This window comes from Meleagris gallopavo, chromosome 3, assembly GCF_000146605.3.
Source record: "Meleagris gallopavo isolate NT-WF06-2002-E0010 breed Aviagen turkey brand Nicholas breeding stock chromosome 3, Turkey_5.1, whole genome shotgun sequence".
Classification (NCBI taxonomy): Eukaryota; Metazoa; Chordata; class Aves; order Galliformes; family Phasianidae; genus Meleagris; species Meleagris gallopavo.
In genome coordinates this window covers 55,441,782-55,455,674 of record NC_015013.2, presented here as the reverse complement: position 1 = coordinate 55,455,674, position 13,893 = coordinate 55,441,782, and the positions used below count along the sequence as shown (strand labels likewise).

Here is a 13,893-nt window from a genome sequence, read left to right as displayed (position 1 = left end):
AATAATTTTGTATATTACAACTACATGTAGACTTGATAAAGAACCTTATGCTTCCATTCTTCAGAAACAGTTGTGCTCTTGCTTAAGTATTGAAACTATCTGTGCTGAGGTAGGTTTTTGTTTTTTTTTTAACCTCTTTGACTACCACGGATGATTACTGTGAAAATATGGTCAGAAGCAAAGTTAATATGCGTTGACTAGTGCTGACAAACGGTAGGAAACCAGCTTCTGCAACATGACTCATTTCTCAAGCCTCATTGCGTGCTGTTGAGCGAGCAGTACTGTACTGCAGTACTAAAAGCTAAAGATCCCTTTCTTGACTATTTCCTCTGTCAAATGTAAAAAGTACTCTGAAGAATTCATGCAGAACCTCATGTGAAAGTGTATAGCCTTTGAAGTTTGGTTATAAACTCATTTGTAAAGAGAAGAAACAGCAAACAAACAAACAAAAAAATTAAAATTCTGTTAGAGATAGTGAATGTTTCTCTAATTAAGCCTGTACTTTGTAAAACCCTAATAGTTCTAGAAAATTTACTAATTAGTGAACCAACAGTTTTTCTTTCATTTCCGTGACTGCAACGAAGCAGTTACGGAAAGCTTTCTGCTAACAGGGTTTTGTATGAGGATATCTTGTAGCACTTATTGTATTTGAAAAGATTTAAATCTCAAGTTGTCTTTTAGATAGTTGGATCTAATACAACATGGTATTGTACTCAATTGTTTCTTTGTATCCCAATTTAGATAAATTAAGCTTCAGGAAGCTTAAGATTTTGAAATAGGAAACAGTTTGTATGATTTTCTACTGATTTAAATATTTGATATTCTGTCTAGATAAATGTGCTAAATACATGTCTGCCATTTCATTGCCAGCCTCAGAGTCAGCCTCAGTTTTGTTAGCCTCATTTTATCCCTGTTAGCTGTGTTATCAGTCATGAAGTATTAGCAAATACTTTATCACTCCTTTTGTAAGTGGCATAGAAATGTCTTTGTTTCAATTAGACAGTGCTTTGATATGTAAAAAAGGAGAAATTGTGACAGTTTTTATAATCTGCTTTTCAATAATTTGTACATCCTTGTAAGCAACAGCTTCTGTACCAGAGATATTTTTAACACTTTTAAACATTAGATAATTCTAATTAGGCAAGTAATAGTAACTTTTTGGTGTCACTACCCAGTGAACAAAGGGATTTCTATTTGTTTAAGATGATAGAAATAGTCTTCTGCTTGATTTTTCTTTAATGTCTGAAGTCAGGCAAATTTGTGTTAATATATGTTACCTGTGGCTGACTGATATTTAACTATTCAAACATTGTAAAACACTTCTTCAACCTCTGAGTGTGTTCTTACTGTGGAAGACTGGAATAAGTCTGTAGTGTCTGATGGTAATGGTAGGTTCATCCAAGTATAGGTGGCAGCTGAAAGAGGTTTTCCTTCCCTTCTGCAGAGGGGCCTTCTTGCTCATTCCTATACTGAAGAGGTCAGAAAAGGGAACTCGGGAGTTGTAAACTAATTATTTTGTTTATTTCTTCTGAATTCTCAACTGTCAGTTTCTTGATCCAGCTCTTTTGCAGTTCTTGCAAAGGGATTGTAGCAGTAGCACACAGCTGGGGAAAGATGGAACTTTAAAAGGTGCCCCTTTTGATGGCTTGCTACATTCAGATTGTTTTAAGACAATTGTGAGAATCTACCTTTAGGCTGCTTACATCAGGTGATCTCAAACGTATGAAGAACTGGAAAGTAAATAGCAAATATTTGACTACAGTCAGAACTGTATATGTTCTTCCTGGGGCAGAGAGTATGTTACCTTTATCTTACTCTAATTTTTGTTACGGGGCAGATACTGCTGCATGTACATGATTATGCTAAGTCTGTTGCACTTATGGTTATGCACGTACAGAATAAAACCAAATTATTTTTGAAAATACAGCACTTCTTGTATTAAAATCTGACATAATTAGATTCTTGTTGATGACAATGTAGAGCATATAATAAAGCACAGTAGATCAAATGTTTCATCTCTTGTTTCATTGCTTGGTAATTAGAACTTCCAGAATTACAAGACTTATCTGGGCTGCGTGACTTATTGGGTGGGAATCTTACGAAGTACTCTTATTCTGTTTTATCATTAGTTTTGACTTTCTCAGAAGAATACGAAATACCCTATGTTGAGCTGCTTGAGAAATCAGTTTCGATTATGCTGTTTATAGTGCATGTAAAATGGTATGGATGAAAGATGGCAACAGAAGCGGACAGCTGTTAATCATACCAAGCATTGTACTCAGAGATCTGAAATCTTTGTGAGTTATTTTTATAAATGATATTTTGAATTTAGGAAAGAATCTTTGTTCAGGCTGCATGTACTAAGTTGAATGCTTTTGGAACTTATGTTTTAAGGGTGCATGGGAAACTAGAAATCAAAATAAGGTTGTGAATCACCAGAGTTTTAACAGATTTTTATGGCTTGCTTAAAACTATGCCAGGTTACAAATGGATTTTCAAGTGAGGTCAGAAGCTGCCCAGCAGAGGGCTCTTAGGCAATATCTGGAGTGAGTCACTGCGTGAGCTATAGTGAAAGATTGCTTTCAGATGTTGGTATTAAAACGTTAAACCACACATCCTAGTTGGTCACAATTTAGATGAAGAAGCAAATTCTGTTCTCAGAATAAAATAACATTCTGTCATAACATGGAATTTGCAAGAAGTTACTGTTTTGCCAAGTACTTGAGTATGTAGATTATGTTATACAGATTAATCAGTGGATATCAACTTTTGTTATGAGGAGTTCTTCAAATATATATATATACACAATTAGTAATTTTTCAGTAGTTTTCAAATTTCTTACTAAAATCTAAGAGTTTACAGTGAGAAGGAACGTCTAGACCTTTAAGTAGATTTAACCTCAGTCAGCTTATGTACTGGGCTGGAAATGCAGAATTATTGGACAATAATCTTATCATTAAGTGTAAGTCTGATGCTGTATTGCCAGGGGAAAAAAAGAACAAAACAAAACAAAACAAAACAAAAAAAACAACCACAATAAAAATTGTGTCCAAGCGCATTTTGAAATGTCAATTTAAAAAAAAAAAAAGTCTGTCTTGAAACAAAATTGCTCAGGCATGCTTAATGTTACCAAGTTAACACTAGTCAGACTATGCAGAAGTGTGTTATTCAGTTGAATTTGTGTATATGATCCTCTGTTATTTCAAACTTAGTTTTGATTTTGCTGGAGCAAGTCTGGTACAGTCTAAGACTATTTATTACAGGCATGGTAATGCTGTCATTAGGTTTAGTTGTTCATGGACATCTAAAAACTTACTGGTTGAATTCAAGTTTTTATTGAGAAAATAAATTCCTAAATTACAGTCCGTGTGCAGGAATAGTGTTTATTGTTGAGTATAATATGTCTATTTATAAGATAGCAAGTGCAAAAGTAGTTTTAGAATATCTCTTTTACATTCACGTGTGAGCTGTGGAATCACCTGATTTGGAAAAGATGATCAAGATCATCAAGTCCAGCCATCAGGTTGACTTGCTGAGTCCCACTGCTAAACCACGTCCCTTAGTGCCCTGCCCACACATCTCTTAAATACCTCCGGGGTTTGGGGACTCTGTCTCTGCCTCAGTCAGCCTGTTTCAATGATTGGCTCCTCTCTGTTTGAAGAAATTTCCTGATATATAATCTAAACCTCCCATAGCAGAACTTGAGACTGTTTTCTCATGTCCAATTGCTAGGCATGTGAGAAAGAGAGCAACATCCTCCTCTCTGTAACTGGCCATCTAGCCAGTTGTTCACCCAACATATTGTACAACTGTTTAAGCCATGAGCAGCCAGTTTCTCCAGTAGGTATGGGAAACTGTCAAATACTTCACTAAAGTCAAGGTATACAATGTTGACACGCATTCTCTCATCTTTTAAGCAGGTCGTCTTGTCATGGGAGATCAGGTTAGTCAGGCAGAATTTGTTTTTCATAAATCTGTGCTGACTGCATCTGATCACTTGGTTGTCCTGTATGTGCTGTACAATGACATTCAAGATGGTCTGCTCCATGGCATTCCCTGGTACTGAGGTCAGACATACAAGCCTATAATTCTCTGAATCCTCCTTCCTGCCCTTCTGGTAGACTGGAGTTGTGTTTGCAAACCTTCAGTTAACTGGATATTATTTTAAATTAACTTCTGTTATTTAAAAGGAAGAAAAAGCTTCAAGTGGGTGTGTTAGTTTGTTGTTAATGGGCTTTTGAAGCAGTAGTGGCTAAAACTGAAGTTACATTTTTCATTTCTAAAATTGATGATAATTTCAGTTTGTTTCTGGAAAAAAAAAAAAAGGATTTTGTAAGTTATAATAGCTGTACAATTAAAAAAAAAAAATCATGCCTCTTCAGAGGAACTTAGGTAATTTAAATTTTAATTCTAAATATTTATCTGCTTCTGTGTGTTTCTTGATGTGAATCACTTGTTCGTTTGAATTTTTAAGTGTCTGTCACAAGCTGCTTTTTCATCTTTCTTTGTTAGATTTCTATGGTGGTTTGTAGTTCCCATTAGCTGTCATTCTTCCTTTGCTTCAGAGTCTGGCCACTGGATGTAAAAAGCTAATTGGAAGAGACTTTTATTTCTCAAGGATAAATATTTTTTTCCCCTGTTAAACACTGTGTTGACAAAAGAAAGGTATATAATTAATAAAATAAGTAATCCTTGTTCATGTGTGAGTTTAAGAGTAATTACTGCTTGGCACTGAACCTCCTCACTACTTTCAATGTATGATGCATAAAAGTGAGTGACTTAGTAAGAATATTTCTACTAAGCAGAGAATGTTTTTATTTTCAGATTTATGAAGCTGGATTTAAGAGAAATATATATAGACTCTTCTCTGAGATATTAAAGATAGTGTAGTTTTGAACGCATATTCGCTGAAGATGGTTCAGTTGTCTCAGCTGCTGAAGTTTGACCTTTTGTTTGAGACATGCTTGCATAGACTGCTCTGCAGGTTAGAAGGAGCCATGATTTTACCTCCTACTTTACCCTCTGGTCTCATGTATACTCTGCCCTATGTAAGTGAAAGACACAATCAGGGTATCAGTAAATGTTCACAAGTGCTTACTCTAAGATACATACTGATATATCTGTCTAAAAACCTCTGGCAAAAATTGTCATGTGCTGAAGATGTGAGTAGATGAGATAACATGCATAAATAGAATATTTAAAAATGTATTTACCGTGTGTTTGTAGCCATAGAGACTAGTTGTGAATGTGCGTGTTAAAAATGGATTATGGGTTTGTTTCCTTTCTCTGTCTTCGGGTGTCATAGTAAAAATCTTCTGCAGTCCATTCTGCTTATACTTCGCTTTTTTAGTGTTTTTTTTTTAAATAAATACTTTGATTGAACCAGTATCTTTATTAGGATTTTTTAAATAATACTTTCAGTTTATTAAAAACAATCACTCCAAATATATAAGGGAGTATATATAATAGTAATATATAAGGGGAGTATAGATATGTGCTCCCCTGTAGAGAATATTCTGGAGAATTTTGTGGACTTGCCTGGATCTCAGACTGTTTTGTAGGCATCAATTTTTGGTTACATCTGGAGATGGAATTCTTAGTGTGTTTTAAGTGCTGGAGTAAGAAGAGACCTGAATCTGTGTGTTTCATACCACAGGTTCTCATGAGAAACATGGGGATAGGATCCTTCAGGAAATGAGGTTCCTTTTTGATGCTTAAGCAAAGGTTTAGATACCCAGTTTGTGACTGAGCCTTTTCTCTGTTTTTCTTTGAATTTAGTTCTCTTTTAAAATTTGTAATAAGTTCATCCAAGTAATAACGGTGTACAGAGTTAGTGTATAATGACAGATCTATGAGGGCTTGGAAGGAGAAATTCACAAAAATTAGGTGAGTGATGGCGGTGTCTCTGGGTGTTCTCTGTAGGTAATGGAGGAAGGAAGCCAAAGCAGGCGGCTCATTTAGTGTCAAGCTACTTCAGAATCTTTTTTATTGTATTTTCACTGCCAGTTAAAGCAGATGCTGGACTTGGCCTGAAGGATTTGAAGTGTTGACATAGATTTCGTTTGCTGGGTTGGCAAGGGTGTGAGAGGTGAAAAGCTGTACTGCAAGAGAGAGACAAATCAGAGAGTAGGAGTTGATAGCATGTCTAACTGGCTCAGAAGAAATTATCAGAGATATTGTACAACTGCTTTAAATCAATTACTGAGTAAAAGTTTCACATGTTTTGTGTTCCCAGATGGACCTTCAACTGATAAAGATTCTGAAGAAAAGAAAAAGGAGCCTGCATCTTCCTCACAAAACAGCCCTGAAGCAAGAGAGGAAAGGTACTTAATCCTTGAGGACAGATAGCTTTGTTCAGTATAAATTTGGATTAACCTGAAAAATCAACCAATTTATACATACACTTGGGCCAAAATTTTAAATATTAGAGACATCTTCCATGTTATTTTGTGAAATGTGTACAGTTGTACAAAAAAAATGGTATGTTGCTAAGGAAGAAGATCCGACTACTGCTGACACATTAAGAAAAGACGAAAGCCACAGGACAAGATATGGACAGTCTAGCTATTGTTTATTCTGTCTTATCTGTCAGAGACTCCTTCCTCTCTCGATACTAGTACTGAGCTTTGAGAAGTGTAGCTTTCAGTTACAACTTTGTGGTAATTACGTACATTAGAGGTTTAGAATACTTCTTTTGTCTGTTAGCTTTTATGTTTGAAAAACAGTCTTGTTCTGCACCTTTTTTTGGTAAAGACAAAATATATGTTGTCAGAAAGATGAGCCCATCTAAATGGCACTTGAGGTGCTGAAGAATATTTGCATAGTATCAACAAGTCTGGTTTCTCTACGGATTCCCGCTTGTAGTAAATCTGTTTACAACAGCCATTTTCAATTTAGAATATAACCTCTAATTATTTGTCCCAGTGTGAGAAGAACACTTTCAGACTTTGCAAAAGCTTTCTTAAACCATAGTACCACTTTAGTACAGTAAGCAGATTGAATGTTAGTGTGATATTTCTTTACTATTTTTTAAAGTAAAGTTCCTTGAAGGGAAAAATGGTTTCATGTTAACGTAGAGAACTGAGAGTTAAAACTTACTATATAAGTAACCACATAATGGGATTAAATACTTGCTGTCGTCTCTGTTGTGTGGAATACCCTGGTAAATATTCTGAAGACACTCTTAAAATTGTTTTGACTCTAGAGTGGTGTCTTGTATTGACTTTGGACGGTGTCTTGTGTTCTTCTTTTCTGTTAATATCATTAAATGGTTATAGCAAAAGATCTGTGGGTTCCCCTCAAACAAAGTGATTTGAAGAAAGCAAAAAACGTTTATTATTAGAGTTTTTTTCTGCTTTTTTTTTTTTTAGCAGTTCAAGTAGCAACTCCAGCAGCAGAAAGGAGGAGGGTAGCGCTCCCTCAAATTCTTTCATCCCTTCCTTTCCACGAGCTCCAAGCACTTCGGATTCTGTACGAGTGAAATGTAGAGAAATGCTCTCTGCAGCTCTCAGAACAGGAGGTGAGCTCCGTATACAACATTTTAAAGTTTAACTGTTTCTTCTTTCTGTTCTTTTCTTGTCCCTGTTTACTGTACCCTTTCTTATGTCCAGTTGTGTGTGCATACCCATAGGTCAGTTCACTCAAGATGCAATAAACAGAGTAATCTCGACAAAGGAGTGTACTGAACTACTTTCTTGTTGCTAGTGATATGGGACATTTTGTGGTTTCTGTTCATCTGATATCTTGCCTACAGAGAACCTTCATTACAGGAAGTTATTTCCTCTGTAATTCCTCATTTGACTCTATTAATGGAAACTGCTGTTTTTCGTCTTATCTCTGAGTGAGAACGTCACCATAAGCATGACTGCCTTTCTTACTCTAGAGGTCCTGTGAGCCTTCAGATTTTAGATCTTGAAGGATGCCTTTCTGTTTTAATTTAACCTTGAAGTTTCGTGGATATAGTCACAGTTAGTCTTACACTGTTCATCTTCCTGCCTTTGAGGCATCTGGGAATTACTTGACTTTTATTGTTGTTGTACACTTGTGTGTCTTTGAACTGATGAATGATAATACGCTAGATAGTGAGCAAATCAACTGTTGTACTCAGTGACCTGAATTCTTTCTTATGCATTGTTCTCATCTGCAAGAACTTTTCTCTGTTCTTAGTGTAACCTGACTCAATGTAAGCGGACTTCTGAAATTATGTTTTACTCTATTTCACTCTCTTCTGTACTTTTAATTCACATGAATTTTGATACAGGCAGAAATCAGAGCTGACTAAAGGCCATAGATTTTGGATCCTCCAGATATGTAGTTCAGAGGATGAACAGCTTTTTATAAAGATGCATATGGCTTCTTAGTTCTTGTAATCGTGTAGTTGACCACTTTCAGTAGGTTTCCAAGAAATGTTTTTGTAGTGTTACCTCCTATTGTAATTTACCTCCTGTTCAGTGTGTAAGCTGATCATCCAGAGGTCTAATGTCAGTCTCAAAATGTGTGGTTGTTTTCTGGTTCTGTGCCCTTTTGCTTAAGGTGAAGAAGAAACTGAGTTTTTATTACTCATCAAAGTGTACCCATGTTAGAATGAGGAGGAAAACACATAGTGTCTAATTTGTCCCAGGCTGTGTTGGAAAGGCAGCTGTCTTTATGAAGAAGGGTTTGGGTTAGAAACACTAAACAATTATCTGGAGATGTTTTAGGTCGTGTTGTCTACAATATTGCTGTGGTTCATTTCTTCTAATTTGCACATTTTATGACCATTCCCTACTTGGCATATTTTTAACAATAATATTTAATTACTGTATTTCTAGAGAAATCTTTCTCTTGCATGCATGCATACAAAACATAGCTGGTGTTGTGTGGGCTGAAAGAATTGATAAAACTTGATAAAGAATGTTTTCTCATTATAATAGCCTATTCTAAACACAGATGCGCTGTGTTTAGAGATGGGTAATTGCCAAGCATAATAGAAGACAATGTGTTTTTTTCTGTATAGCATAGTTGTTTTTTATTATTGTTTGTATTTCAGCTAGAGATAATTTTGTCTGAAAGATTTAAGGTGATTCTACTTTTTTTTTTTAAACAACTCTTGTTGCTCTTCATTTCACTGATTTTTCTTCTAAGTATTGTTAACAAGTTTTTATAAGTCAGCCAACCCTTAACAAATGAAATTCATTTTAGTTATTTGTGATTTGTTTTTTTTTTTTTTCATGTTCCAGCTTGGATCTCAGTGATATAAAATACTGCTGAGATCATCAGAGTGCTAATATTCTTATTTTTGTTTCCTCAGATGATTACATTGCTATTGGCGCTGATGAGGAAGAGTTGGGTTCTCAGATTGAAGAAGATATCCTTTGCTGGGCGTATCTGTGCTCTAGGATGAGAGTATTTAAGAACGTTGGTACTGTTTAAAAAAATAAAAAAAAAAAAAATAGTTCACTTAATCTGTGTGTTGAGTATTTTATTTCATTTAAAACAGAAACAAGCAAACTGTTCAACACGTCAGTACTGAAATTCAGTATTTAGAACAGTACCACAAACTAAACAGAGGGATCTGTGTATGTGTGACTTCTAATTTTACTTTTAATACAGAAATTATATTAGAAATTAAATGAGAACAAGGAACTGGGCTTATGTCCTTGGGTGATTTTTGTGAATTTTTGTTAAAATCCTATTATCCCCAAATTCATGTCTTGCCAGCTATGTGCTGAACAGTGATTAGGCTTTGGCAAGATGTGAAGTACTGTCTGCTGTGCTGAGCAGAGAATAACTGCTGTTTGGAGATGGGAGTATGGGGAGGGACTTCTCTTTAAAACGGTTGCTCCCCTGCAAAAAAGCAATGCACAGTGCTCTGTTTTACTCGTGCTGTTCCTTAAGTCCAAAGCACCTATTTTTCAAGAATTAAAAAACACTGATATGAAATACAAAAATAGGGTACGAAGTAGGATAGCGAATCTCAAGGATGCAAAGAATCCGAACCTAAGAAAAAACGTGTTATGTGGGAACATACCTCCTGACAAATTTGCCAAAATGACTGCAGAGGTAAGTAAAACAAAGCTCTTGAACTGTTTCCCTACTGGACTTATGTCTTGGCCGCTAACTAACTAATGAAAAATGCCTGAACTTTTGAAGGACTGCGACTTGTTCATGGCTTGCACAGTCTGAATTATAGAGGGCAGAGGAAATGAAAGTGGTGTATTTTAGTGGTTCCTGAAAATGTAATTTCTCTGTGAGTCAGGTAAGCTCTCTGCCAGATTCTCTGAAATACAGAACAATGGGCCTCGAGCTCAAAGAGGGTAGATTTAGGTTAGATATAAGGAAAAGAATTCTTACACTGAGAGTGGTGAGGCACTGGAACAGGTTATCTAGTGATGTGATTGATGCCCTGTCCCTGGAGACTTTGAAGGGTGAGACTGGATAAGGCTCTTTGCAACCTAATCTAACTGTAGTGTCTCTGTTCATTGCAGGGGAATTGGACTAGATGGCCTTTAGAGATCCCTTCCAACCCTAAGGATTCTGAATTCTATGGTCTGTTAGTGATGGTTTATGCTCAGGGTAGTGACTGACTTCAAGCTGCTAAGCCATTCACCCTTCTGGATATGTAATACTACCATCCACATTACCCTGTCTTGCCATTTGTTTTTCAAATACTAGCCTCTGCTGTTATTCTTCTGTGAAAGGTGTATAGCACTGTGCTTTTGAAGTGCGTGTCCAGTTGGCATTTTTAGTGTTGACTTAAAGTTTATCTGAAATTTGACAGATTATGTCAAATGATTTTGAAGGAAACACTTTACAGTAAATAGAAGACATAAATGATATGGGAAGGAAGCTAGGAGAATTGGCCTTTGAATCAAATTAGATTTGTTATTGAAAGAACATTTTGAGCACTTTAACAGAAGCTTCCCGTTCAAATAGATGCTCACTGTCTAGATTTGTTTTGATTTATAAAGAAAATCAGAAGTGAAAAATAAAATGTTATAGGAAAGAAAAATAAAAGCATGGATAGCATTTGATTTCAGTTTTGTAGTTCAGCTTATGCGTGTTGGGTTCTGCTACTTCTCACCCTCTCCTATATCCAGCCCCAGATAGGTATAAAGTTGTATATAGGAGTAACAAAAATCATGACTAGCTTTGATATCAAGGAATGGCTTTTTTTGTGGTTTATATAGAGGCCTTGAAAAAATTGAGGCTGGCAAAAGAATGGGGAAAGAAAAGTAGGTTGTATCTGAAGTGTATTTTTTCAGTGTTTTTATTCTATGTGTGTTTAAGTACAAATGCAGAAACACGTTTCATGTTGTCCGGTGCTCCTTATTTGTTTTAATTAGTATATTGGACCAAGTTCTCAAATGTAATGGCTATAAAACATTATTATATAATTATATCTTGAAGATGATATCTTAAGGGAAATGGCATTAATAGAAAACTTTGCATTCCACATCAAGGCAGAATGCAGAGTAAAATGCTATTGGAAAAAAAAAGAAACAACTTTTTTTTTTTGACTGTGCACATAATGCTTACTATGTATTTTTGAGATCCTGCACATTGGAGCTATGGTTCACACCTCATTTTCTTTAAAACAAGAACTTCCTACTAAACTCTGCCATTTTTTCTGTGACAGGAAATGGCAAGTGATGAGTTGAAAGAAATGCGCAAAAATCTGACCAAAGAGGCTATCAGAGAGCACCAGATGGCCAAAACAGGAGGTACCCAAACGGATCTGTTTACATGTGGCAAGTGCAAAAAGAAGAACTGTACATATACCCAGGTATGTGGTTATTCGGGACGTTCGTTTTCCTTTCTCAAAGCTGAAGCCCTGTATAAACATGGTCAGAGAAAAAAGAGTTCATTACAAAATGACGTTACAAAATGCTAACAAAGTACAAAACATGGAAACAGTTGGGCCTATGTAGGTGTGCTTATGTAAAGAATGTTTGTTGTCTTAATTGTATTAATTTACCAAATATCTAAATTCAAGCACAGTATGTATGTAGCCTGAAATGCTGGTTTGTGATGCTGAATTTTTGCTAATTCTTCTGGTTTAATTTTAATAATACAGTTTTATATGGAAGAGAACTAGTTCACTGTTTGTAATGTGTAAACCTTTTCTTAATGGAGGTAGTGAATATGTATATATTTTCATCTACATTTGACTGATGCTAGACTCTGACTTAGAATTTTTTCTTATTATAATATATGTGCAAGAACTGTAGTGGTGCTGCAGGGCATGTAGTATTGATCACATGATCAGCTATGTTTATAGTTTAGTGTTGTGTTAGGTATTTCAAACAGAAAGCTGTGTTTCAGACATGAAACTTTAAGTCTTTGTGTCTGTGTCCTATGCTGTAGCTTTAAAGTGTAGCTTCACCACAGATTTTTTCCTAGAAATATATGAACAGTTCCTGTACTGAAATTGGTATTTTACTGCTTGTCAAAACACAAGCTTATGATCACTATATAATCCAAACAAAATAAAGTGCTTTCAACTGGGATGCAAAGTTAACTTATATTCTTATCCAAATGTAGTTACTTAACATTAAACTTTGATTTTAAACCTTTTCATTGAACACATGCTAACAAAAGTTGAACATGCTAATTTTCCTTTTCTGCTCTGGCTCTTGCCTTTGTCAAAGGTTCAAACCCGCAGTGCTGATGAACCTATGACAACGTTTGTTGTTTGTAATGAATGTGGAAACAGATGGAAGGTAAGGCTATTAGACCATTCTGTATACCCGACAGCAGACAACCAGGCTCTGTGTGCTTAATTTCATGTTTTACCATAAATGACAGTTGAATTTCTGTTGACTTGTAGTTATTTCTTAACCCAAAAATGATACTGTACGTTGATATTCTGAAATAGCTTCATATTAGAAAACTATCTGTGGCCGAAGGTGTTGAGAATTCTGGCTGAGGGTAAAAGTCAGGACATTGACGTAGACCTTGTGACATCTAGGTACAGTACTATGCTTTACCATAAAAAGTGGTGGCAAGATAGCCACTGGATTTTCCCAGTCTTCTCCCAAAGATTTTCAAACCATTTTTAATCTCTGCTTTGATGAGTGGAATAGGTTCTTTTAGGCATTTTGTTGGGTTTCTTTTCCCTTTTATTTTCTACTCTAAAAAATAGTAGAATATAAAAAAGAGGAGACTGCTGCCATATTCCTGTGTTGGGTTAAGAGCAGTGATAATTTGCTTTCATTTCTTTAAAAAAACAAAAATCTTCAAGAAATGGGAGTTATAAAATGTTAAAATAACAACAGAAGTTGTCTCAGGAACAATTGTAATGAAGTAGAGAAACACTGAAATGAAGGCTGCATAATTTACAATTTAAGATATAATATTAAGTTTAATATTGCATGCTATCTTCATTTTGTTAGTTTTTTTCTATGAATAATGCTGCAAAGCATTATTAGGATTACTGCATTAGGAGTTCTTTTATGTGTCTTGCTTTATGTTTCCTGTTACTGAATACAGATCTGTGCTTCAAGATATCTAAATAATTTATAAAGCTTAGAAGTTGTTTCATACGTTACAAAGAAAAAGTTCATTTGTCCTTAAATCCCCTACTGAGGTAGTAGTTATAAAACTGTCTATATAAAAATGTGCTTGAGTGACAGCATACTTGTATGATATAAGCAAATGCTTTGAATACTAATTTCCATATCCAAAGTATAGTGTCATATTGCTGTTTCTTCTTGCAAAGATTTAGAATTAAGTTTTATGGAGACCTCATAAAATTTCTTTTCTTTTCACAGTTCTGTTAGAGGAAGAAATTGTCAAGACATCTGGACCAGTATGAAAGAGGATTTTGTAATTAGCTTTAAAAACTAGGCTAAGCAGCTAGCTTCCTGCAAACAAGAGGTTATTTGGTTTTCTTTTTTCCTTTCTTCCTCTTTT

The 13,893-nt window shown here is 35.3% G+C and overlaps 1 protein-coding gene across 2 annotated transcripts in view; it reads left to right on the top strand.

The window, feature by feature from the left end:
* Positions 1 to 13,887, top strand: part of TCEA1 (transcription elongation factor A1) — a 21,934-nt gene extending 8,047 nt beyond the window's left edge. The window contains exons 5-11 of one of the 2 annotated variants that reach the window (XM_019614029.2): positions 6,236 to 6,323; positions 7,371 to 7,519; positions 9,290 to 9,346; positions 9,887 to 10,041; positions 11,618 to 11,764; positions 12,630 to 12,701; positions 13,752 to 13,887. In XM_019614029.2, coding sequence (XP_019469574.1) covers positions 6,236 to 6,323; positions 7,371 to 7,519; positions 9,290 to 9,346; positions 9,887 to 10,041; positions 11,618 to 11,764; positions 12,630 to 12,701; positions 13,752 to 13,760 — 677 coding nt within the window. In that variant the 3' untranslated portion in view covers positions 13,761 to 13,887. The remainder of the gene's footprint in view (positions 1 to 6,235; positions 6,324 to 7,370; positions 7,520 to 9,289; positions 9,347 to 9,886; positions 10,042 to 11,617; positions 11,765 to 12,629; positions 12,702 to 13,751) is intronic. The other variant, XM_010708931.2, reaches the window with a different exon arrangement.
* Positions 13,888 to 13,893: the final 6 nt, after the last annotated feature.